A 27,210-nucleotide genomic window follows, 5' to 3' on the forward strand; every position below is an offset into this window, starting at 1 on the left:
GTGAAGAAGCATCAGTAGCTGCACCCTGGGATCTGAAAGTGCCAGCATCCTAGAATGTCCTAAATTTTGTTAGGATTTAAAAGAAATTGATGGCTCCCCATCTCTGTCCCTCTCCTACCCCCACTCTCACCCCACTCCCACCACCTCCTGCAAGTGCTTTTTGCCAGGTAGATTGCTTCACTAACATGAAAGATGGGGAGCTGAATCCTGGATTTAGAACCCAGGTTCCAGGTATGGAAAGTGATGAACAATTCTCTCGAAGGAGAAATAGAAAGGTGGAGGAAAGAAGGGAATGGTAGCCTGGGGGTGATGGACTGAGTGTGCTGAGATAAAATCCCAATTAGAACCTGGTTTAATAAACTGGGTCTCTCTGGCCAGCCATGGTTCCTCGAGGCACTGCACCCTGGGGCCCTAGCCATGCTGACCCTTTGGAACTGGGGAGGCTGGGATGAGGAATGTGGATTAGAAGCAGGTTTTTAAAGCCTGCTGAAGAGGAAAGAGCCATGTAGGCTCTAGATAGAGTAGCTGAAAGTATTTATCAAAGTGCTGTGGTCAATTTCCAAGAAGGTTATCCTCAAAGCACCAGGCAGAATATGCCCAGGTAAATCTCAGAGAGGGCAAGACACCCTCCAATCCAATCAGCCTCCAGTTTCTTCTCCCTTCTTGTGCCTTCCAGAAATCATTTAATTATTGTTGTTTTAATTAGTATTATTTTAAATTTATTATTTAAGGCTCCAATGGTTAGAGCTGTGACATTACCATAAACTCCATCTCAACCTCTCAGAATCCATTTAATGCAGCTCTTGGCAACCAGAGACCCAGCTTCTTGCCAAAAACTGCAGATTAAGCATTCGTTATGGGAGTTTGCCATTAGCTGTTCCCTACATTTTGGGCACATGTGGTTACATGTCCCCAAACATACAGGACTCTGTGTAATAGATTTGCATTTCCAAGAGGCTCCAGGGATATTAAGTGGGGTTGGTGACACCTTGCACCCATCCCTCCAACCACTACCATCAAAAGTGGGATTGAGGTGTGGGGTGGAAATGGGTTTACTAGGCAGCTGTGGACCCTGGCTCTTCTGTAGTTTCCTCTGCGAGCCGGACCTTTATTGGTTTACAAGTACTCTAGAGCTTGCATCATATGTCTTTCATTTAAGAGACACCGAACGTTTTTCAGGGAATTCAGGGCTCTTAAGACGCATATTTATAAACAAGCTGACAGAGCTCTACGAGGTAACTAAGTTCATGGCTAGGAGTTGTTTGTATATTTCCTCAAGTCAGCAAGGCGTTGTTCTTGCTGCTGCGAATTTTTGAAAAACCTATTAAACGACCATTTCTCTTATCCTCCCCGTGTCTATTAGAGAAAGGCAGGCTGTCAGAACATCTGAAGGTAAGGTACAGAAGCGGTTAGGAGAGGATCAAAAATTATCAACCCGGATAAGAGTGAGTGGATAACTCGACTTCCGACATTCCTGTAGGGATGGCCCAGGAACAGCTAGAAAGTGCTCAGGAAGCGCATAGCTTGCTCCTTCGCCTTAAGCATGGATAGGATGTACCAGAGCAATCTCTCGCCAGCTTTTCCTTGGCCTTCCTCCCGCGTACTCCACCCCCGCAGCACCCCACACCCCCCATCCGAGGATGCCAAGCTTGGAGTTCGCGCGCCTTGGTGCAGTCTGGAATTCTCCCTGAGCCCAGTCCCTGAAAGCTTTCCGCCCCTTTTGAGATTTAACAGTTAGTGTTTGGTGCCGGCTGCACGGCTCCGGAGATAGTAATAATACAGCTAAAGTTGTATCATTCAGGAATGGTGTCAACTCGCGAGAACCTAAGTGCGCGCTCCAGGCCGTGCAGAGCGCGGCGCCACGTGAATCGAGCTTGTGCCCCTGCTCGGGAGAAGCGTCTTGGGAGAATGGAGGCTGCTGCTCCGGGGCGCCTGCTCGGGTCCCACTCGGCCGGATCTGGGTTTAGGACCGGCCCCGCTTCTTGGGCAGTGCTGAAGCGCCGCTCTGAGGTGCGCAGCGCTCCATGATTCTTCCCCGGCTGTGGCCCATGCTGGCCTCGAAGAGGGTCTCCCAGTGAGTCCTAGGACAGCCAACACCCCGAAGAAAGTGGAAATTCCCGAGCCCATCCGGAGGCTCGCCAGAATTGGGCTTGGCCTCGCCACCCCAGCGTCGGGGCTGCCCCGCGTGCCCAAGGCCGCGGGGTGACTGCCCGGCTGTCCTGGGGAGACGCGACGGGCGCTGCGAGGGCCTGTGCGAAAAAGGCCGTCGGGTAGAGGCCTCCCTTGGAGGGCGCAACCCGTAGTCCCCAACTTGTGGGAGTTTTCACCCTATTTGCCAGTTTAAGAGGCCTGTTGCTAATGGCGGCCTTTCCTTGCCCAAGGCGCTGAACGCTTTTCCCTCCGACGCGGCGGGCTCCTCCGAAACCAAAGGCAGTCCCGAAGCCTCACAGAGGGGCTTTCAACTCCGCAGTGCTGCCTGCCCTCAGGGAGCGGCCAGCTCCCCAGCCTCCCACCATCCCCTCGGGCTGGGACCGGGGTCCTGGCCCAGCTCCGCGCGCGCCCGTCGCTCCCCGAACGCGCTTTTCAAACTCGATCGCGACCATTTAAGAGTAAAATAATAATCTTTTGAAAACCACCCTGAAGGCCTTCCTCGTACTTAAACCCCTTTGTGTAACGAACCTCTCTCTGGCCTATACTAGGGGCCCTTAGGAGGTACTTTTCCTCTCGGGGTTTCTTAAAATAATCTGGATCTAATGATAAAATCGTGGACCAAGGGGAGGGGTGGAAGAAGGGTGGGCAAATCAGGTTGGTATCGGTATAATGTTTTCAGTGCCTCTTGCTCGGCTTTCCTCTCCCATTGCCACCACATCCACACGCCACCGCATTCCAGAAAGAAAGAAAAGGCCACGAGTTCGTGAGCGCCGAGAGCCCCCGGACGCCGAGCTCCTCGGGATTGGAAGGAGAAGCGGCCCCTCTACCACGGCCATCCCAGTTAATAGCTGCCAACGTACCCGGCTTCTTGGGCTTCGGATTAATGTGGATCTTCCACATAAACGATTTACGGATGAAGTAAAAGCCCTTTAGAGCAGTACTTCCTTTCAAGTTCGTAAGACGCCTCTAAATCTTTCTGGTAGTGAGTGGCCGGCGTGGGGGTGGGGTGGGGACCGGGTGCCGGGCGGGCGGCCCGGGAGGGCGCAGAGAGCGGGGAGTGGAGGGTTAACTGCTTTGCGATCTCACCGAGCTCTTCCGAAATGCCAGTCCACTGTCGCGACGGCAATGTTTCTGGGTGTCGTGGCCTCATCCCTGCTGGCATTTGTCTGAAATGGAGCTGTCTGTCTAACCTAGGCCTGGACGCGCCCTTCCCGGGTAAGTGGGGGAAGATGGGGGTGGGGTGGGGGCGGAGGGGAGTCCGGGGTGGAGTTAGTCGCTTGCCTATTTTCATATTCATTAGAACTGGGAGGTTGCCCGAGGAGCCCAGCTGAGTTTCAAGATATAAAAGCAACTTCGGGTGCCCCCTTTCCAGCCGGGACGTCTTAAAGGGCTCGGAGCCGGGCAGCTCCCCGCGCCGCAGCGCCTGCTTTCCCCTTCGCTCCTCTCTGGCCCTCCCTCCTCCCGCCCCCTCGCTCCCTCCCCCAGCGCGCTCCAGCCTCCGAGCTCCAGTAGCTCCGAGACAGCTTTCCAGGATTATGGAGTTTCTGAGCGAGAAGTTTGCCCTCAAGAGCCCACCGAGTAAAAACAGTAACTTTTACATGGGCGCAGGAGGCGCGTTGGAGCACGTTATGGAGACGCTGGACAATGAGTCCTTTTACAGCAAAGCGTCGGCGGGCAAATGCGTGCAGGCCTTCGGGCCCCTGCCCCGCGCCGAGCATCACGTGCGCCTGGAGAGGACCTCGCCCTGTCAGGACGGCAGCGGTGAGTCCACTGCTCCAGCCGGGGTCGCGGAAGCCCACCCGCAAATCCGGAGTGCGGGGAGTGGTCGGAGCAGGGAGGGAGGGAAGGAAGGAAGAAGGAAGGAAAAAAGGAAGGAAGGAAGGAAGGGAGGAAGGAAGGGAGGGAGGGAGGGGGAGCGAGAGAGCTGGAGGGCGGAGGAAGGCAGTGGAACGCTGCTTATTTTTGGAAGCGGAGTTTTGGCTGCTGCAGAGCCAAGGAAGGAACCCGCACCCGGTTACTTCCGCGCGGTTCTCCTTTCGCTGTCCTCCACGGGTCCTGGAGTCCCTCTATCCAGGACCCCGGCGTAAACTGATAGGGCGCTAAATAGAGCGTAATTGAGTCAAGACAGCGCGCTTCCTCTGCGAGCCCGCCGAGCTGCCCAGGCAGGAGGAGCTGAAATCCATCACAGCTCGTTAGAGGACGTCACTACCGTCACGAATAAGAAAACTTAGGTGAAAAATGTTTTTTACTTTTCAAGACGCAACGATATTTTTCTTTGTGAAGTTAGAGGGTTACTAGATTAGCTTGTGGGGATCTGTGATTTCTACTTCTTTCGGTTTGCGATACAACATACATTTTTGTTAAACGCCAAATCACTTGAAATAGCTTCGGGCAAAGAATCTTCAATATAATCACTCACTCCCGAATTCTGCGTTGTCTATTTCTCTGACTCCACGTAGAAGTCACCTAAGAAGACTTTCGGAATGCTTCTGGATGAAATCTTTAACTTTGGATGGCCAAGTATCTCAAAGTCAAAATGTTATCAAAACAAACCATCTATCTTTTCTATCTTGTAACCCAATACAAACCTATTTTTTTAGATCGCGACAGCTAAAGCAAGTTTACAATTCCAAGAGGACTTTTCCTTATCATTGTATATATTCAACAGTTAAGCTGTAAGGAGCGGGTTGTTTTAAAATAACAAACGAATTAAGTGTGAAATATTTACAGCAAGCCTGCCGCCCCCTATTCTAATGGTAGTTCAAAATCTGGCAAGGCACCGGCTCATAGAAGCTCCTTTTCTAAATACCTAGTACGCAATAAGCTTAAAAAACGACCTCGTATATTTTACTTATTTTGTTCAACGTTGCAAGTAACTTCTGACTTGCAAGGTTAAATAAAAAATAAAGGCGCAAACAATAGAGAAAATCAGTTAAATCTCAGTCATTTATTTAGGAAGACGCAAAAAAAATTTTAATACACTGAAATTTTGGCTTTCTGGCTGTATTTCACATTGCAATATTTTTATTTTGAAGTTTATAGAGGTATACATAAAGTTATTTCTATGGACAGGATTTTTAAAAAATGGTTCTGAAATGTCCTCTGTTGACAGCTGGATACGACTCAATCATAATTTTTATTTAAATTGTCGGGATTCCAAAAATAAGAAGAGAAATAGGTGATTTTTGATACTTTATCAAGTTTTTAAAGAACATCATACTACTAGGAGGGATTTTAATAGGAAAGTATTAAGATAAATGTAGGCAACAAGCAGTCCGCTAAATTTAGGAAGTCTTTCTCCTGAGATGCCCTTACCCTCACGCCTGCTTCCCCTCCCCCATCCCTAATTACCGCAGTTCCCCATTTAACTCTGCCCGCGGAGACAAAACCGTATTGTTTGTTAATGTCCAGGCTCTTCTTTCTGTTTAGTTTTACCTCACATCTTTTTTTGCCTAAATACTCTAACGTATTTAAGTTACCTAGGTACTAGAGTTCAATACATTTGTATGATGGTTAAAGCAGTTGTAAAAATACATCATGAGAGAATTTTAAAATAGACAAAAACGAAAAAAGTATAACAATTCATTGGAAACCATTGTTGTGGCAGGGCTGACTTAAGAAAAATGCTTCCCGTTGCATTATGTGCCTCCATTACATTTGTGTGTGTGTGTGTGTGGCACCATATGATATATTTTCGTTTTATATCATACTGCCAGGCATGCACTCAAATCTGGAGGAAATCACTAAAACTAAAGCACCCCTAAACAGAATGCCAAATGACATCCTTTGTAATCTTTTAATAGATGTTTTAATTTCCGTGCTTTACTAGAGGGACGAGTAAAGCTTTCTGTCTTAAAACATGTTTCATGAGTTAAGCATAAATTTGACAAATTTAGAAAGAACTGCAAATGAGTTTTTAAGCTAAAGAAGTCTACCTAAATCTTATTATTTTCTGTAGGAAACACACACAGAAACTGATGGAAAATTCATTTTTTAACTTAGTAGGTCGCTTTTTGAAATAAAAAATGTAAATGCAGACATGATATACAGTTGAAATATTGGAAATACAGTAGGAAACAATACCATATCTTAAATCTATAGTCCATAGGTTTTGTGTGGAGGAGAAACATAACTTTTGAAAAGAGTTTGGATTTTGGTTTACGGATAGTATTTAAAATTGAAATATCCTTTTTGAGCCATGTAAGTAGCTTACTTTTGTCTGCTGTGAATAAATAAGACATATTAAATTTGGCTCGCTTAGATTTTTTTAAACTAGAGCGTCTTTTAATTTGATTATAAATTATGTGCATAAACATTACATTAATCCTGGAAAATAGAACTGTGTGTTTTGACAAATTATATGAGTTCCATGTACACATTTTTAGATGATTCTAAACCTGCCCAAAGTGAATTAATAATGTGATGATCAAATTAATACTGGCACAATAAATCATAATGGACCACTTGCCTGATGCTCTAAATTACTTCAACTTAAGTCCTTCATCCATGTTTTGCAATCCTGAGAACTGTTGTTTTCCCCCTTTGGGTACAGTGAACTATGGGATCACTAAAGTAGAAGGACAGCCTCTTCACACCGAACTAAATAGAGCTATGGACAACTGTAACAGTCTCCGGATGTCTCCCGTGAAAGGGATGCCAGAGAAGGGAGAACTGGATGAACTTGGGGATAAATGTGACAGCAACGTATCCAGCAGTAAGAAACGGAGACACCGAACCACCTTTACCAGCTTGCAGCTGGAGGAGCTGGAAAAGGTCTTTCAGAAAACCCATTACCCGGATGTATATGTCAGAGAACAGCTTGCTCTGAGGACTGAGCTGACTGAGGCCAGGGTCCAGGTAGGAGCCAAATGAAGGCTTGGGTGTGTGTGTGTTTGGAGGGCGGAGTTGGAGGGGGGATAGTGTTTGATCCATAGTTGTGTTTTACTACAAAGGAAGAAACTGATTCTCCTACTGAAGATGTAGAATGGTGTAGTATGTAAGTGTAGCATGTAAGTCTACTAAAGTTACTTTTTACTTGCAAAGGATTTGACAGCTCGCACACAAGTATAAAGGAAAAGAACACTTGAATTATTACATAGGCATAAAAACTAATGATTATTTTAAAAGAACAGAATATGAACAAATTTCTGATTTCAAAAAGTGATTTTTAAAGGACAAAAAACTAGTCATAGCTATCCAATCTAGTAATCCATGTATTTTATTTTTCTATTTTATCAGCCGTTGAAGTTCTTTTGGGGTTATATACCCTATATTGGTAACTTATTTGTATAGTGGTCCATACGTCTATAATTTTACTGAGGTTGGGGTTATAATAAAACAAGGAAAAATGAAACAGTCTCACAAACTCCCAGTTGTTATGAATACCATAAACTATTTTCACTATACATAATTAAAGAAAGATCATATAGCTCACCTACAATTTTCTAGCCCCAGGAATTGCCAGTACATGCCATTCCATTAGATAACTTACATGATTTTTGCAGAGGCAATAGGAATAATAATCTTAAAGTAATTTTTAAATATATAAATTCAGTTAAATTATATCTATATGTTATATTCAAATTATAAAATTGGATGATTCGATATACTAAATTTCTTAATAATTTGAAAAAAAATTTTTAAATACTGGGTAAAATTCTACTTCCTAAGTGTATTTTATTTTTACTAGCCTTGATATTCGAAACTATATTTTATTAGTTCCTAAGTAACAATAATTCAGGAGAATAACCTTTTTCTTTGTGTGTGTTTTTACTACTCCAAATAAAATAATTTGAATTTTGAAATTCCCATAAACCACTAGAACAGAGAAATAAATAAAAAATTTTTTCTGAGTGGAGTAATAGTATTCCTTCTGAAGATTGAGCCATTGTAAGGCCCTTATACATCAGTAAAGACAACATCTGGTGGTGCAGGAATACCAAGCAGCAGATTTTTGCTTTAGTTTGCGGAGACAAATGGTTACTTTATCTTAGTTCAGGAAGTAAATGTATAGAAAGTCAACGCTAAGGAAGAATTTTAGAACTGTCAAGTGTTAACACAAACCCCCCACGTGTGTTTTTTGGTCTTGTGTCCATATATGTAAATTAGTTATACTTGTAACCATAGAAAAATGTGTTTACACACACACAGTGATCAGCTGTGCACAAAGCATGTTTTCCCCTTATCATTTCACCAAGTTCTGATTAATTTTTGTCTAAGAACATGCACAGAGAGCCAGCCTGAACCTAATTTACTCAGATGGTTCTCTTTTCTGCTTTTCACATCAGAGTGGTAATTGGCACCCATTTTAAGGAGATTGTCAAGGTCTTTTTCTCAGTAGAAAAGCCCTCATTACTAAATTCCCTCAGTATGTTCCTGCTGTGGAGAGAGCAAGAAAGTGTGTTCTGTTTTGTTTTGTTGTTGATGTTGTCTTAAGCCCTGAATATAGTGGATAATACACACTTCCCAGCAGTGTTCTAAGAAACCATCTGAACAGGTAGCTGTCTTTGCCTTCTTTTAATTGCTGAAAACTCTTCAAAGTGCCATCTTAAATTTGCAGTACATGCTTACGCACCAAACTGAGTATTAATATGTCTCCATAAGTGTGAAGGTAAAGATATAAAAGATTAGAATTGAATATGAAAAAGAGTAAAAATTTCAAATAAATTTTAATGAAAGGCTTTTTACAATTTGCATTTTTATACTTCATTTCCAGCTTCTTTCCTAAGTATTTTATATTCTGAATATAGTTCTGTAAAGACTAAAGAGCTTCCTGAAAGCTGCTTATGTAAATTATACATATTGAATATCAAATTATACATATTGAATATAATTTTCTGTATAGAGAGCTATATTAAAGAGAGCTTTAATACCTTAAAATATTAAAATGATGATTCTGGAAAGCTACAAGTGTGAATTAGTTAATATTTAACCCTCTGAGGAAGATAGGTGTTATAATGGATATTTCATCTATGCAATTAATTAGAGAGATTTGGAAGGCAGTTTAGTGACCCTGTAGAGGCCGTACTAACTCACAGGCTTTCTTGACAGTTGATTATATCTGCCCTGTTTCTTTTTTAATTTACATTACCCGTAAGTCTTTTAAATCGGAAAAATGATTTTGAAGATTTTATGAGCATTTTCTATAAGAGAAAATAAGTAAGTGGTGTCATTTACATAATAAACAATTTGTATATTTTAAAACCATAGTTCAGCTTCAGATGATACCATTTTACCCAAAGTCTTTATCATAATCAATATAATATATATAATCCTAATGGTTTTTGTTTCTAAATAATCATGATATTTCTGCTGATGCCATATGTTTTAGATATAATCTTTATGTTTACATTTTTCTAAGTTTTTCTAAGTCTGGGTACAACCCAGAAGAGCCAATTGTTTTGACAGACCCAGATATTAATTTGGTTATAGATTGGCTGGGTTAATGTTGTATACATAGCCCCAAACTAAAACGTTATGAATGTCTTCCAGACTTGCAGCATTCTCTGAGAGAGGGATTATTATCTGTGATAATTTGAAGATATAAGGAATCTTCACGGTCATATAATCTAATTCTTTTTTATTTTCTGTAAATGAAAAAACAGAGGCTCAGATGTCTTAAATAAATTTTTGAAAATGTCTTGTCTCTTTGTATTAAATTATATTGCCTCATGGACATGGCACTTGTCAGGGTAAAATAGAAAGTAAAATTTGTGGTTCCTTTTCAAATATAAAAAAATTCCCTTTTTAGTAATTATGTTGACCTGGTTTACCTTTCTAATTTGAAGTCTTTGAACATCATATTTGCATTTTCAACTATTCCTTGCCTAAAATTCTACTTTTTTAAAAAATTAGGTTTGGTTTCAAAATCGAAGGGCCAAGTGGAGAAAAAGAGAACGTTATGGCCAAATCCAGCAAGCTAAAAGCCACTTTGCTGCCACCTATGACATATCAGTTTTGCCAAGGACTGACAGCTATCCACAGGTATGGTAAACTGCACAGGACACTGAGAGGCATAGGTGTGGTTTGTATATTCTTAAAAGGACTAGTATAAGCTTTATTATATCTAACAGCCAAGAATGAAAATTTTAATCTCCAAAAGAATTTTTCCATGTTTGTTAGATTTTTATTTTACTAAAATACTTATTTATTTATTTTAATTTATTTTTCTAGGGCCATTCATTTAAAAATATTTCAGGGTCTCTTCTTTGGTATACATTGAAACAACTTAAGTAGCATCATTCAGTAGTATGTCTTTTAATTTCTCTACTCACTCCCTTTGTTAACTTTTAAAATACATAAAGCATTGCTTGGCATGCTATCTCTGTGGCTGTTGTTTTATGAACCATACCATAACCTGGTGTCACATGTGGCCTGTGACACCTTCAGTTTCACTGAAAACCATCTTTTTTTCAGTTTTAAGTTCCACTTAAAACTATGTTGTCTTTTCAGCTTTGAATTTGCTCATTGTTTCAAGGAAACATTCAGCCCTTTGTGACATAAAACATATATAGAATTAGTACTGGACATAATTTTTTGAATGTATCATGTTAAGAAAGACTTCTTTTATAATGGGAGCTCTCATCTCATTTCAAAGAATATTTAGAAATTCTTTTTCCTATAATTTTTCCTTTTAATTTAGAGAGGGTTTTTTTTCATACTTTGTAATTCACATAAATAAATTTTGTCTTTCTAATTGGGTATTACTTTTTCCTCATACTGAATTATAATATTCAAAATTGTATTTGATACATGATAAAGGACATGTGTATTATAAGGAACTTTTAAACCATCTGTTATTTCATTCCTGATTGTTTAATGATATGCGTTGTAACAGACTACTTTGAAAACAAATATGTAACATATATGCTGGTAGAATACCTTGATAGTCCAGTAAACAAATCATCTCAGCCCCAAACTTAAGGGTATTCGTTTTCTTTAACTGTAAATTCATACCCTGTGAGCATGAATTCAGTCCTTTAATTTCATGCTATCTTTGTGTTCTTGTGCCTTTCATGATTTTTTAAAACCCTATTTTGAGAACTTCATTCCTCCAGATAAATCCACCAAATTTATTAATGTAATATTATACGCAAACAAGAGCCTTAGAGATCACCTAGTTCAATTCCTTCATTTTAGAAGTCAGGAAACCAGACCCAGATGAGGTAAAAAAAAATTGGTCTGTGATCACACAAATGGTTCCTTAGTCTATAAAAGACTGTTACAGCCAAGCCTTGCCACTGCAGTTTGCCAGAAGACCAACATTATGGGTACCTTTTGAATAAATGCCCATACCTACCTTAAGAAGAATTTTGTTTCTTTCACTTTAAAAATTTTATCTTAAAGCAGCTCCTTTATATTTTCTCCTATTTTAAAAGCATGTATATACTCCTGGTTACTTAACATCACAGGGCTAATGAAATTTTATTCACCAAATATTTTGAGTGTCCTAGTTGAGTTCTAAACAAAGTGCAGTGAGGATGTTTGTCCACTAGGCTGTAAGCGCCATGAGATCAGGCACTGCTATTTTCCTAGCTGTTAACACGACTAATAGCCCTTACTGTCAGGCACTGTTCTAAGTAGGTTACATATATTAACTCATTTAATCCTTACCGCAACCTTATGTAGTAGGTGTTGTTGATTATTCTCATTTTTCTTATGAGGAAACTGAGGCACAGAGAGGTGATGTATTTACTCACTTTCATTAGTGGTAGTGAACCCAGATTTGAGCAGAGCCAGTCTAGCTCTCAAGGGCAAGATCCTAACTCCCACAATAGACTGTCTCTCCCAGGGAATATGTTTGAATGATTGAATGATTAAGTAATACCAAAGGAGCTTAAGTTGCATTATTCAAATTGCAGTTTAGTTCAGGGGAGGAGAGAATGTTCTCACAACCAGTGAAATAACAATTAAAAAAATAACGGAGATGGCATACACTGCGTATAATTTTGAACTACTTGACTGTTGGTGACTTTAGAAATAATAAAGTCACAAATTATGAACTCTTTTCAAATGGACTTTAAACAGTCTTACTGATATGTCCCACAACACTTGACTGTGATGTGTCTGTTTTTCACCTTATTGTTTCAATATTCATTCCTTTCCTTATTACCATTTCTATTTGCCACTTTTCTGCTCCTTGCTTTTGGTTGCCTTATCTCTAGCCCCCCTTTCTTCTTTAGTATATCATAAAACATGTAGAATAGTGCCTGGACCAATTAAGCTCTATACAAAAGCTTAATATAACAATATAACTAGCCACCCTTTTTTCCTAAAATTATCTTGCTACTATGTTATTGTGCCTCATAGCTTGTGACATTAACGATTAGCAGAATGAGGTCACCTAGTAGCTCAGGCAGGAAAGGAAATGGTAAAATCAAATTATACATTTGACAGTCTTTTTCACTCCAACAAAGGATAAATTAAAAAAAAAATTCCCCTCACAGATAACAAAATTTGCACTAATTCTTCTTGTGGCTTCTCCATAACTTATATACATTGGTCACACCGCCTCATAATTTAAGTATGGGAATGCAGAGATCATATGTTGAAGTTATTTTGACAGTGCAATTCATTAACAATGATAAAAATCAATACTGATGAATCCACACTACTTTTCTGTATTGGTAAGTCATTTAATGTTTGCTTACCAAAAATTCTGAAATCAAGCATCTCCCACTCCCCACTGTAGGTGTTGGATAAAGTCAGGGGAAAATTCCATTTTAACTTAAAAATATATGGTTGACATTTTTTAGTTTGTTTGAAAAAAAATAATTATGCAAAAATCATGTCTCTCAAGACTCAGCCTAAGGAAATTTTTTTTTTATCATGTGGCTTAAAAATAGAAGTTTATAATGGGAAAAATAGGAACTGAAATAGAGCCTAACCAACTCAATGCAGTAAGACACTGAATTTGGTTACTGTTACTAATTACAGAAAAAAAATTATTAATTACAAAATGTTGGAACTAGAAAATGTTGGCGGCAGGACAGAAATAAAGAATTAGCAATTTGGCAGGGAAACAAAAGCATACACAGAAATACATCAAAACCAGAAATGGTTTACAAAATGACCTCCTTAAGCCTGCTCATAATAATAAGCCTGTGTATCGTAATCTTACCTAGCATAAAGGTATCTGTATATAACATATAATGTTTATTTGTGAATAGTAATTAATATTTTCTAAAATGTTCTAAATACTTTGTTTCCACTGGTCTTCATTACACTATAGTAACAACAGCTGTAACAGTAAAAATAGTAACTACCAGTTGAGGGCTTATTTTAAGCCAGGCTTCCTTCTTATAGCCATTAACTCATTGAATTTGAGCCCAAGTTTCTTGAGTTCGGGAGTCCCAGGCTTTTTATGCAACATTATGTTGGAGTCTCCCTAATCCAACACGGTGTTGAAATAGTTCAATTTTGACCCTAAAGCATCGCATTACTTTGGTAAGGAAAAACGCTTTCATTTTTTAAATTTGTAAAATAATAATATAAAACATTTAAAAAATGTAGATACTTCTTAGACTGTTTAAGATATTCTTTTTCTTAAACTTACTCATATGTGATAGCAAACAAACAAATAAGAAAGTGAGTGCTGTGATGTCAGTAGTAATACGCTCTAAAGGTAGTGTATTTTGATGTAGTGAAAAGCTGTTAGTTTTTAAAGCTCTATTTTGGGTCACAATATCAGTCGCCATTTGTGAACACTGTATAGCTAAATTAAATTACTTGATATTCTCCAACACATGATATTTTAGAAAAGAGTCTCCTTGCTCGTGCTAAGTCTGTTTCCCTCTATCTTGAATTCCCTTGCCTTCACCTAAACCATATTTCTTCCATGAAGCCTCCTCTCAATTTTCCCTCAATCAGCGCATCACTTTCTCATTGACGTTGTGGTGGATTGTGTAAAATGTCTCCCACGCATTTAGAATGTAAAGTATTTAAAAGATGATTCAGTTCTTATTCACATTTGTATCACCACAGTATTAAGCAAATTATGTATACACTGAATAGATGTGAAAAAAAGTACTGGTTCACTTCACTATTCAGGAGTACATTATAAAACAAAAACTAGTCTATTTTTAATAAAACAGATGGTTTCTGAATCTCTGATATTAACCAGCTCTGTGGTCTTAAGCAGTTAACTTTTCCTCTTTGAAAAGAATAGACTAGAAAGATTTTGTAGACCCCTTTCAGCTTAATTTGTTTTTCTTGCAGAGTTGTTTGCATTTTATCAAACAAATATATGCCAGGTATTGTTTTAGGCACAGAGGTTATACAAATGATCCAGACAAAATCTCCTGCTTTGTGGACAGATTACAAACTAGGTATTACAAATTCTGCAAACACTTCTTGATGCAAACTAGACCCAGAAAACCAAACCAATTAGAGACCTACATAATTTTGTCCTTGAGTTTAAGAAGCAAGCGCATATCTATCAACATTAGATTCTAACCTGTTTCTAACTTATCAAAACCAAAACATTTTTTTTTTTTTTTTTTTTTCCGGTACGCGGGCCTCTCACTGTTGTGGCCTCTCCCGTTGCGGGGCACAGGCTCCGGAAGCGCAGGCTCAGCGGCCATGGCTCACGGGCCCAGCCGCTCCGTGGCATGTGGGATCTTCCCGGACCAGGGCACGAACCCGTGTCCCCTGCATCGGCAGGCGGACTCTCAACCACTGCGCCACCAGGGAAGCCCAAAACCAGAGCATTTTTAAAATAATTAATTTTAGTGAATAAAATATTTTCTGTTAAGTTATAAACGTTTTCTAGGAGATTATAGCAGCCTTCATTCTTAAAAGAAGAGCTAATTTCATGCCATTAGGTTTAGTTTGGATTAAAAGTACACTAACTTTATCATTTACTAGCTGAGTAACTTTGGGTAAGTCTCCAGGCTTCCTTGATCTTCAGAGTCTTTATTTGTAAGATTGAGGTATTGTTGGTGCTAGAGTTGGTGGTCTTAGTAGTGTAGATGATGATGATGATGATACTTCTTCTGTTATGGAGAGGATTAGAGTGATTTCTAAACAGTCTTTGCAGCTAAATCCTGGGATTTGGGATGGGCCATGGATTCATGTATGACTGTGGGCTGCACAATTAGGGAGTTGTGGATTCAAATCCTGGCTCTGCCACTTAATAGATTTTTAGACCTTTGGCAAATAAATTAACCTCTAGGAACGTTTCTCTTCATTTATAAAATGGTGATACAAGTTCATGTGTTATTCGTGAGGATTAAACAAAATAGTTTATGCAGAGTTCTTAGGATATTGCCTAGTACATAATGAGTGCTCAATAGTCATGGTTCTATGATAGCCATTCATCATTATTAATTTTTTTCTGCAGTAGAGAGGTAGCTAAGTGGTTTGAATTTTCCCTTATGTTGTAGCATTTAAGCTCATCCAATCTGTGAGTATATTTACTATTTGGGGATCTAGAGAAAGATCAAATTCAGTTAAATACACTTTCTTCTTTAAATTAGTATGAACAAATATGGTAGCTTTAGGAAAATTTGAGTATATTCTTAATCCACCAAAATTATTTTCTCATGAAGAAAATATTTTCATCAAAATTTTCGAAAAAAGGGTTGAAGGTTTTCCCACCAAAATTTTCAATGAGGTTTTACTTAGTATATATTGAGAATCATAATTAAATCTATATATTCCAAATGCACTAAAAGACCCATGCAGTATTTTTGCTTTCTGTTGTTTAATTGATGACTTTATAAATATATGCCACCTGGAGTTTGAACATACCAAGAGTTGGATTCAAGTTCTAGATAATTTGTAGTAACTGGAGTATTTAAAAAAACAGATGAAAGCTGTATAATATTTCTAGTTTAACAAATCTATTTCAAACATTGTTATTATACAACTTTTAAAAGGAAATGTTAAAGTTTCTGTAAAATAGTGATTTGAAGATATTGTACACCCTACTTTCTTCTCTCACAAGTATCTGTCCTAATCTTAATGTTTACCTTTGCTTAATCTAAATAAGGAATATGAAACTTGTTTTCTTTTACCACCGTGGCTTAGTGATTTAAAGGTATCTGGAGCAGGTTTGTTTTTTGTTTGTTTTCTGGAGAGTTTTTACCTTTAGAAAAAGTATCACATTTTTATCACTATTATTTCTATTTTTCCCAGATATTTGAAGTAAACAAAGATCCCAAGGTCTTTAAAAAATGTTAATAATATAGCTATACTTGCTGCATTGTGTAATGAACAGTCTCATAGCTGTCAAACAACCAATAAGATGGTCATATATTGTGATACAATAAAACTTCCCTCATGATGAATGGAGGGACAAAAATGTTAACAGCATCAGGTCAGCAGGTCATAGTGGTATTGTACAATTTCTCACTGATTATAAGCACAAATATTTAATATTATAGAAGGACATAATTTATTCAAATTAATATAATTTTTACAATGGATAAAGTTGCTAATTTAATTAAATATATGCATATATATTTTATATAAACACATATAAAGACTATTTCACATATATGTGTATGTTAAAACTAAGTTACGTGTAGTAGGAGGTAGATTTTGTTAGTATCAGGTAAAGGTGCAGCTAGACACAGAGAGTGAATAATTCTTTTATTTTGTTGAAAGTACAGGTTCTTTAAAGAGGTAAAGAATATCCTCCAAAAAAAGTAAAGTGCATTCATGTTGTTGACTATGAAAGGAGATTTATTTTTTTAATGTAATATTCAAATTTAATGTGACTTAAAGACTTTACATAGTCGTAATAACTTGGCTGTTTTTTTTTTTTTGCTTTTAATAAGTGACCACTGTTAAAGCATTGTATTTAACTGAACTGGTCATACATATTTTATATTTTAAGAGGAAAGAATAAATCAATAAATTGAGTAGTTTACCAAAATAAGTAATAAATATGAAAATAAATTATTGAGAAGTGCCAATGTTGCTCATACATATAAAAACTACCTTGTAGGAGAATAGAGAAGAACCAGGGGGGAAACTAAGCATCAAAGTCTGAGACGTCTATGAGAACAGACTTGTGGATTAAAACCTACAGTTCAAACCATTATTGTTAGTGTGAACCTCAGGATATATTTTAATCCAGAATTTTATGTGTGCCATATTTATTAAGCCACATGTATCTGTGGGTTTTCTTTTTTATTTTAAATTATGGAACGTTAAATAGAAAAAAATTTTTGTGCAAATGCACAGTTGAATTAAAAATCACAAAAATAAAATTCAAATTATAGTTAACACAAATACAAGATGAATATAATTGATAACTTTACTCGGGATTTTAAGAATAAATTCAAATCTCGTACATGACACCATGTGGGACTCTCTAAGATTAAAAATATACTGTGTAAATACTTCAAGTGTTTGCATATTTGATTTACATTTTAAGTTAATAATTCACAAAGAAAACTTAATTTATATTATAATTTTTGTTTCTTATAATTGTAAATTTTTAATAGATGAATTGTCATTAAAAATGAATCAGCAATAGTTACCATGCATGTATTAAAATACATGAAAAATAAGGTGACTAATAGTTGGAAAATACTTCATATGATAATTGTTGCTGGATAATTATTAAAAAAATAGCAAATGCTAGGTGCTATGATTTTATTCTCTCCTTAAGTGAGTTGATTTGAAAAGTTTCATTTAAGGCATGTAGGGTGAGATTTTCTATGAATCTTTTTTTAAAATGATCACAATTAATACAAAATTTGAGAACACATTCAGCACTAAAGGAAACGAGAAATGTTCTTAATGCTTCCTCTGTCTTTGACTTGGAACATATTTCAAATATTATTCCAATAATACAAAATTTAAATACCTTTATATGGTATCATTCTTAAAATTTTCAGACATTAACATTTCTCATGAGACTTAGTGCTTTTAATTTTTGCACTAATGAGATATATACTTTTATTTTTTCTATATAGCAGTTTTCTTCTCAGTTCATTAATCTCATATGACTATTATATCTAATAGTGATTTTTTTTAACAGAAAGGGCATTCTTTCTTGTTTCAAACCCCTGTATACATTTCTAAGATGAAATTTTATTTAAGAACTCAAAGTAGCAATGAATACTTAACATGTGGTCCTTTTCTGATGAATAAATAGTTTCTGATCCCTTCAACTTAATAGTACCATGTGCTGAAAACATATATTTTTGGAATTTTTGAAATGTAAATTGATTCCCCCCAAATCTTAGTATTTGTATATTATCTTAAATTTTTTTCATTACAATTCCACCTAATAAGAGGGCACTGATGAAAACATACCCTCATTTCTATCTCAGGTAGTACCTAAACTTGCTCAGATTGATCTTTTCACTGCATAATTAATTCAAGTTGGGATTTTTTTTTTTTCCCAGATGCACAAAGTCTCAGTGTGTGTTATTCACTGGTAGCAAATTCACTATTTAGAAAAACACTTATACCCCTTCTCCCTGCCAGCAGCTTACTGATGTAGTTACTAGAAAAGTTAATGGGACCCTAAGTTTAGACAACAGCTAAAAATATCTGCAAGTTACTAAGCATATGATTCTTTTAATATTTTATCCCTCTAAATTTTAAAGGAACAGATATGCTAATAAAGAATGTAATGGTCTCTTAAAAATTGAACTGCTTTTGTAAACAGTGATGTTTTCATTTTTAAAAGAGACCATATAAGAAATCAGGTAAATTAAATTATATAGTGATAATGTGGTAATAAATCTATATAGTAAGTATTGAATAATATTCAGAGTAGTCAATAAATGTAAACATTCTGTCAAACAGGAAAAACCAAAGTCAACTTTCAGATTTTAATGCAAAGAAGCTATTGCTATAACATCATCACAAATACCTCTTTGTGAATCCCTGATCTCTGTCTTTTTAAAGCAACCTTTTAACTCCCTCAGGGAAGTGTTGGGGCTGTGATGTGAGGGTAGTGTGAGGATAGGATAATATGTGTATCATGATGTGTGTGTGTGTGTCTATGTATGTGTGTACATGTAGATGTTGGTGGCTGGTAGAAGCAGTGTATATGTAGAGGAGTAAGGTTAAATAAACTTGTTTTAGTAGAAAAATAGTTGGTTTTAGAGATGCTCTAAAATTAAGGAACAGTTATTACTCATATATTCTCACATTTTTCAGTATTTCTATTAAATCCAGATTAAATTCCATTGGCTAGTGTCTCAATAAATACCACTAACAGTAGGATATAGAGTATATAAATCAGGAAACTATTTGCTTTTTTTACACATCATGCTACTTTACAACTAAGGGAAAGACTAATAAACTTACATTAAAAGGTTTTTTAAAAGTATGAAAAATTCCCCACTACAATAAAATCAACAAATATATAAAAAAAATACACCAAATTTAGCATACTAAAATTTTCTTTACAGTTTTGGTTATATACAGAATATGTCTGTATCAAGTTTCCATGATGAAGGTAAATGAGATTTATAATTTCCTATCCATGATTTACCCTATTCAATTCATGACATATATAGATCCACAGTGAAGAACTCTTAATATATATGTGTATACTTATATATCACCCCTCTCCTTCCTAGCCCATTGCTTTTAATTCCTTGAAAGGAAAGTGAATGTTAAATGAATTTGATTTGTTTGGAAAGAGACGAAAAAATCAACTTTCCTCCAAAATTCAAAGTTATGGAATAATTAAGTTTTTACGTGATTAGAAAAACATTAAGGGGCAGACGTTCAAAGTGGAGAGTTCTAAGTCAGCTGAACTTCCATTCTTGCTAATGGGAGGTAGTTGGCTAAGTTCCCTGGACAGTGCTTTGAACATACCATCAGAACTTTAAAAAATGCTGTGAACCACATTAAAACATCGAATATGTTTAGATTATCCACTCCTTTTAAACACAAAGAAGAAAAAATGGAAAGGCAAGCAGGCTTTTTTTCTCATTTTTCTTTTCTTTTTTTTTTTTAAGCACACGTGAAAAAAGGATGTGGACATGATTCAGTAATGCTGTTCCTGGTTGTAAAGCCCTTGAATATTATACAGTTAGAAGCCTACAAAAAAATTATTTGGTGTCAGTGAACTAGTCTAAAACTAGTCTAAAAAAAAAGAAAAGTAGTGATCTTATTTAGAAAAAAGTGCATTCTTTCATTCCAAAATTTAACAGCAAATACAGTATTTTTAATAAGTCAGAGAGTAAGATTTTTGTATGACTTCTCTGTTGACAAATATATAGGCAGTTTTAGACAATATGTGTCGATTCTAGCGCATCATTTTAAAATGATCACTTACAAGAATAGGATTGGTGGAGGGATGGAGGAGGCATAGAATGAGCCCACTTGGACAGCAGTAGATTTATTAAACCACAAGCTCAAACGACTTTGTTGTTCAATCAAATATCGCCTTCAAATATTAACAGAAGTAGATGATCTAGAACAAAGATGATACCTGCTGGGTTATCCCTACGGTGATCAGACGACATCTAGATTATATTCTGTTGTCAGTGCTGGATGTTAATAAGGGTGAAGCGTGTTGACAACCTCTAGCATATCCAGAGGAACGTGACTGGAATGATACCATCTGGGAATCATGTCATATGAGGAATCCTTAGAGGAAAGAGACTTGTGATTGTATAATAGTCACCTGATGATATTTGAAGGTTTTCCCATGTAAGAAGGATGCTACTTATTCTGTATCATTTTAAGGGACAGACATAGAAGAGATAGATAGAGAAAGATAACAGTCACTTTTTTACAGAGCTCTCCAAAAGGGAATGGAATGTTTTTTAAACAGGGTGAGCTTCTTATCACAGGAATCGAACATAATTGAAAATGTACAAGGGTTTTTTGCATTTGGAAAGAAGCTGGACTTCAATAGCGTTTCCTGATCCTAGGTGATTTTAGGGAATTGCTTGTGTGTATTACTATTGCCATTATTTTAGTACAAATCCCCTCGGCCACACCCCCTGCTTAATGAATCAGAATCTCCAGGAAGATGCATCTGTGGTGGATAGTAAGTGTTTAACAGAAAAAAAAAAACCAAAAAACTGCCTAGGGAAATATAGTCAACAGGGTCCAGCTTTGTAATTTTCATGATTTCTGTTAAGATTGTGTAGTATGGTGATTCTAGCATTCAAATCATGAAAAAAAATTTAGATATATTAGCATAAATTGTCCATAAAGCTTTGATTACATCTGCAAGATGGATCAGTCCAAATTTCATATTCTTAGAGATTTTTCCATTATTTAATAAATGTATATAAAGGGTTTTTCATATGCTGTGTTAGGCCTGGGGATGAGAAAACAGTTGTGAGCGATCATTGGGAATTTTGCTTTCAGGAAGTGGAGTCTATGAACAACCAAAAACTTAGGGTTGTTAGTAAGTAAATAACAATTTCAACTCATAAGACTAGTTTTTATGTCATTGTAGCATTTATAAGATTTCTTGGGTTCAGATTTGACCTCTACCATTGCAGTTATGCCATCTTGGGTGAGATTCTTAAACTCTTTGTTCTATAGTTGTACCTTTTACGAAATGGGGATAGTAAAAGCACATACCTTTTCCGATGTCAAAACAATTAGAAGTCTTCATCATGCTTTTAACATAATGCTTGACACATGGTAATTAATTGATAACTGTTAGCTATCATGAGCGCAATCTTGATCGTCATCATCAGATGTTTTAAACACCCAGAGGGAATGCTTCAGAGGAAGCAAAACCTCAGTTCACTAGGGATATTATTTTTTATGATTTGCATCTAACTTTAATATAGAAACCAACTAGATCCCCAAAGTCTAATGAAAACATGCCAGAAATTTGAAAATCAAAGAAAGGCTGGGAAGAGAGGGGTGATAGAGATCATGGAAACAGGGCATAGCAGTAAAAGCATGTGACAGCATCACTACCCATGAGAATATTTGGGTATCCCCTCAAGTCCAACTAAAGTATTGCTGTTTGTAAATTGCTTTATTAATCTGTTCTGTTCAGAAGACATTTCTATATGTTGTATTTCATGAAAAGTAACTCACTTAACTTGCTTAATCATGTTCAGGTAAGAAGTTTTGATCAAAATAACAGTATTTGCTCATGTCGTGGAAAGTGGAGAATTTCTTTTCATTTTATACATAGATTACTGTTAATTCTTTCAGGGGAAAAATATTTTAAATTTAAATTCATAGATTTCCTTCCTTGCTTTTACTCTCCTTATTTTTTCTTTTTGACTGAGTTGTTAAATATATTTCTATGCATTTGGAATACAAGTAGATGATTTTAATAATAAATTCTAGCAACACTGTGTATAAGTTGAGGGATCCTTTAACAAACATAAAATGTAAATAATCTTTCTCCACCACTATCTTGCCTTGCATTTATTTTTTCAAAAGTAAGCAAGCAAGTTCACTTTCATTTCCTGAAAGCCCTTTTGTCAGACATATGACTGTGGTTTTTGCAGTGTAGCACAATGTTTGATTGAATGTCAGAGGAAAATCACCCAGATCAAGTTAGAAGAGCTAGTTTGACAGACTAATGACATTAACAGCCCCTCCTGTTGGTTTGAGATACATAACTCAGCAGTCACTGGCACCAATCATTATACTTTGGCTAAAGTGGGATACATATACTAGAATGAGCCAAAATTAAAACAGCATAGCCCATGACGATCTAAGGATTGATAATGTATGCAAATCGTGATGGACAGCTAGCTAGATAGCTAGATAGATGTCTACAGGTATCTCTCACAGATTTGACATATTTAAAGCAGCTTAGAAAATATTTATATAAAGAACTATTAAACAATACTAAAATGAGCATCTTGCCAACCACTGAAGCACCACCTAAGGGATAATATTTGTTATTCAGTTTAGAACTGGTTGTGATCCTGAGTGACAGAGTAACACCTCTACAGTGTAATCTAGAAGTTTCATCAACATATTTTTTGCTATTAATTGAAAATAAGTTGTCTTAAAAAATATGGCTTCAGCTTGGGTGTTGTAAGACTATACCAGAGGCTATATGTAGCAGACTGAAATTTCTATGTAAAAATAAATATGAGAAAACAGTTCTTGTATATGTGTTGAAATAATTGATGATTCCATTCTAATTATGATTTTAAAAAAGAAAAGAAAGTCAGATGGGATAAACATATATATTGTTGTTGTGTTCTAGTCTAAATCTATTGTAATAATACTGTAAAAGGCATATAATTTTAAAATTTCGTTTTCTAAGGCTGCATCTCTCTGCCATGCTATATACCAAGCAACATTTTCCTTTTTTCCCAGCTCCTGCCGTTTATCAGGATTTTCTCTGTGCTTCTCAGTCATGCATGTGATCACTTTTTTTTTGCCCCTCTTTAAATAGCTAGTCTAAGATACCTCCTATTTAAAATTCATAGTATACAAATTCTACTTAATGTTTCTTTTACATGCTAGTAACTTTAGAGAAATTTGTATTTGCTGATAATATTGCACTGAAATGTTTCCTGTAGAGATTTAATGAGATGAGATGTGAATTTCTTGGGCACAAATGATAACCCAGTTTTCAATCTTATATAAGATGTTATCTAGTACTTTATTTATATTCACATGATATTTTTGCTAATACTTGCATATTTTTCTCAATTGTGCTTTCATTATTGGGTAATAGTCAAGTTTTAGAATTCTAAATCTGTTCTACATGTCATACTTCTGCTGCAACCTCACTATATCATATATAAATCATAGAATAAATGTTTAAAATATGTGTATAATTGTCCTTTTCACAGAGCTATGTATTCAAGACTATAGGATATGAAAAAACAATGAAACAGTGAACATTTTCCAAAATGAGTTTGATCAAAAATATCTCTGAAGAACAAACAGCCTCGTATCAGCATTGGTTTCCAGCACAAACTACCACATCAAGAGTCCAGATGTGGAATTAAAAAAAACAAACGCAATTGTGTAATTTTGTTTAGAAAGATGAAAACTATATTTAAACTTAAAACCATATTCTTAACCACTTTTCTAAGCACATGAATTGGTCAGGAATCATGACTAAATCTTCCAGATTTCATTTTAAAAATCATGACTATAAAAAGAATACTCGAGATTGACATGTTTTGAGAGTATTTTATGTGGTCAAATATGTGGGTTTTGGTGATCCATTCCAGTATAACAAACTAGAAGAATCTTTCAAATAACTATTTTCCAGTAATTGCTTGATGTACTCAGAATGAAATTACAGACCACCCAACAGGAGCAAACAACTGAACAACTAACAAAAAAATGAACAACTAACAAAACTTCGTAAATACAGTTTCACAAAAGTAAGGGAACAAAAGTGAGAACGTGTAAATGTAATATTTGTTGTTTTATATATTCCAGATTCAGAACAATTTGTGGGCAGGAAATGCAAGTGGTGGTTCTGTGGTCACTTCATGCATGTTGCCACGTGACACTTCCTCCTGTATGACACCTTACTCTCACTCGCCTCGGACAGATTCCAGTTACACAGGGTTTTCAAACCACCAGAACCAGTTCAGCCATGTGCCCCTCAACAATTTTTTCACTGACTCTCTTCTTACCGGGGCTACCAATGGACATGCATTTGAAACAAAGCCAGAGTTTGAAAGGAGGTCCTCCAGTATCGCAGTTCTTCGAATGAAAGCCAAGGAGCACACTGCCAATATTTCATGGGCCATGTAACATACAGTACTCTTTTCTTTCTCTCTTAATGGCAAAGTAAAACATTCTTATTTCTCATATTTAAAGGATACCACAATAAGCTGCTGTGTGTGGAATTGCTAAAGGTCAAGATATACAGTGAGACCAGCTTAAATGAATAGTTGTTATTATTTAACATTAAAATCTAAGAATGAACCTCTGAAAAGACTCAATAGGTTTACCACGCACCCGTCTCCACAAACTCTGTTTTAGTAGTAAGATTTTTTTTCTATTGTACGAGTCGATGAAATATGATCATGCAGCTTCTGAAAAGAATAAATGTATTAAACAAATTCCTCTGTTATAGATTGATTTATGTTAGTTCTGTATAACAAGAAATCCCTTGTAAAATAATACCTGAAAAAGGAGGAAATGCACTGGGGAAAATGTCAAGATACCAAAGCTGTCAGGTAAATATTGAAGCAGGGTGTTTGGGGGAGTTAACTGGCGTTTCTCCCTCTCTGGCTCCAAGACACAATGGGCATATCCTCTGTTGCTGAGAATTTATCTACAGGCCTTGAAGATTTTTTTACCTCTACACGTTTTGGTGAATTTCCACTCCGTGAAAAAAGGACTCTTCGGAAATGACCAGCATTTGCATGAAATATTCGGGCATCGTTTCCTGAAACCATGTGGCTAAAGGTGATAACTGAAATATCCTGGTGTGATTTAAAATACAGTCACAAGAACAGTTTGTATAAATGCTATCTTTTTAATGAAAAAGCCAGCACGGACTCAGCAATTAATTATCACACACAAGAGAAAAAGAAAGTTACAAAACCCGCTGTTGCTTTTAAACTAAAATTGTCAATTAAACTGTACACACAAACATCTAATAAATACACTCAAAGAAATATTTTCAGTTAAAGGAGCAGCAGTTGGAATCTCTATTTCATGAGTATGCGCAAGTGCACGTGTGTGTGTTTGTTTTTTGACATAGAAGCTGTAAGCGTTTTTTGACATAGAAACTGTAAGCATTTTTTGCTACTGTGGTTTTGCACAGGGAATTAAAATGTCAGAAGGCTCTCTAAAATTTCTGGTGGAAAAGAAGAGAAGAAAAATACATTGCATCTGGAAAATTGCTAACCCCTTTGATTTACTTCTCCTCCCTTTCCCCTGTCACATTCCAGGCTTTTTCAGATGAGTGAAATGTCAACCTCCTTGAAAGACTCTTAAGTTCATAAAGGCAAAGTAAATTAATTGAAATGAAGATGGCTTCCATGGCTTGGATCAGAGCACGATCTGCTCTTTGTACTCACTTAGAATCTTCCTTGTGGTTCCTACAACCTTTAGGGATATGCTTGGAAGCCCTAAAGGCTGAAGGGCAAGAATAAATGAATTTTTAAAATTAAATTTCAGAAAAAGTACTTAAATCCAGTAAGTGTCTGTTTCTGGTGGGAAAATATTTACAGCAGTTAGACATCTTCTGTAATAAAATTTTAAATCAAGCAGATGATGGAGATGAGTGATGTCCTAAACAAACATTCTTTGACTTCATAATAACTCTGTTCTTTATTACTTTTGTGTTCTCTCTTTTTCGTTTTGTTCCCAAGACAAACTTGTTCAACTTTGGCCCTGAGAATTATGCTTACATGCAGGAGCTTTTGTCAAAGGATTGTTTAGGCAGCTGTTAAATATCCTTCACGTTTTAGAAGAGAATGACTTCTTTTAATACACACATATATCTGGTCAGTAGGAATTTGTGAACTAAAACTTAGAACTAAAATGTGAGATTTTTTTTTTTCAAAAATTTCCCCAATCAGTGGTATCCATGTTCATTTTCTTCTGCTTTCATAATTGAAATTTTAGTGTCCCTTGCCTAATAACTTATATTTTTAAAATGAGAGACAAAACTCATTTTTGAATCAAGTTTGAATTTCACTTCCTTATTTTTTCCTTCTCTAAATTTTGTCCTCATTAATTCTGATAATTAGTTGGAGCTTCTGTAACTCAATTCTTTTCAGTGTAAATAACATCTTTTTAATTGAAGTTCTACGTCTTCAATGCTTTGTATAGATTTAATTCAATCAGCACATTTTTTTTTTTTTGACACCTACAGTGTGTGAAGTACTATTTGGGATAATAAAAAAACTAATGGAACCATGGTTCTTGCCCTTGATGAGTTCACAGTCTTCCTGGACAGACACATGCCTAAAGTTTGCACCCTCAACCATGCTTCTCATTTTATGAAGGTAGTAAGAATTGCACGAATTTTCTTGTGTTAACATTCTGACCTTTGTTTTTATTGGCTGAAAATTTTATTACACATTTAAGTGACTAAAATGTAACAGAAATGAACTTCTGACGTAGTAGGATAAGATAAAGCTAAAACAAAAAGTGCATGGATGCACTTCCTGAATTTTCTCTTGCTCTTTCTGAACTTAGGCTAACAAAGTTTTA

The 27,210-nt window shown here is 36.4% G+C and overlaps 1 protein-coding gene across 1 annotated transcript; it reads left to right on the forward strand.

Moving 5' to 3' along the window:
- The first annotated feature begins 2,919 nt into the window (after positions 1–2,919).
- On the forward strand, positions 2,920–24,856 carry ALX1 (ALX homeobox 1). The gene is made up of 5 exons (XM_022552456.2): positions 2,920–3,366; positions 3,637–3,912; positions 6,704–7,008; positions 10,006–10,134; positions 24,472–24,856. Exons 1-5 carry the CDS (start codon positions 3,252–3,254, stop codon positions 24,790–24,792), a joined length of 1,146 nt encoding a protein of 381 aa, XP_022408164.2. The 5' UTR covers positions 2,920–3,251; the 3' UTR covers positions 24,793–24,856.
- Positions 24,857–27,210: the final 2,354 nt, after the last annotated feature.

Source organism: Delphinapterus leucas, chromosome 11 (assembly GCF_059928025.1).
Source record: "Delphinapterus leucas isolate spDelLeu-1000000601 "Yukka" chromosome 11, BTC_Dleu_Yukka2, whole genome shotgun sequence".
NCBI classification, from domain to species: Eukaryota; Metazoa; Chordata; class Mammalia; order Artiodactyla; family Monodontidae; genus Delphinapterus; species Delphinapterus leucas.

Coding starts and splice junctions, on each gene's coding strand:
- ALX1 (XM_022552456.2), top strand. CDS start 3,252: ATGCCAGTCCACTGTCGCGACGGCAATGTTTCTGGGTGTCGTGGCCTC. Junction 3,913..6,703: donor GCCCTGTCAGGACGGCAGCG/GTGAGTCCACTG, acceptor CTTTGGGTACAG/TGAACTATGGGATCACTAAA. Junction 10,135..24,471: donor GGACTGACAGCTATCCACAG/GTATGGTAAACT, acceptor TATATATTCCAG/ATTCAGAACAATTTGTGGGC.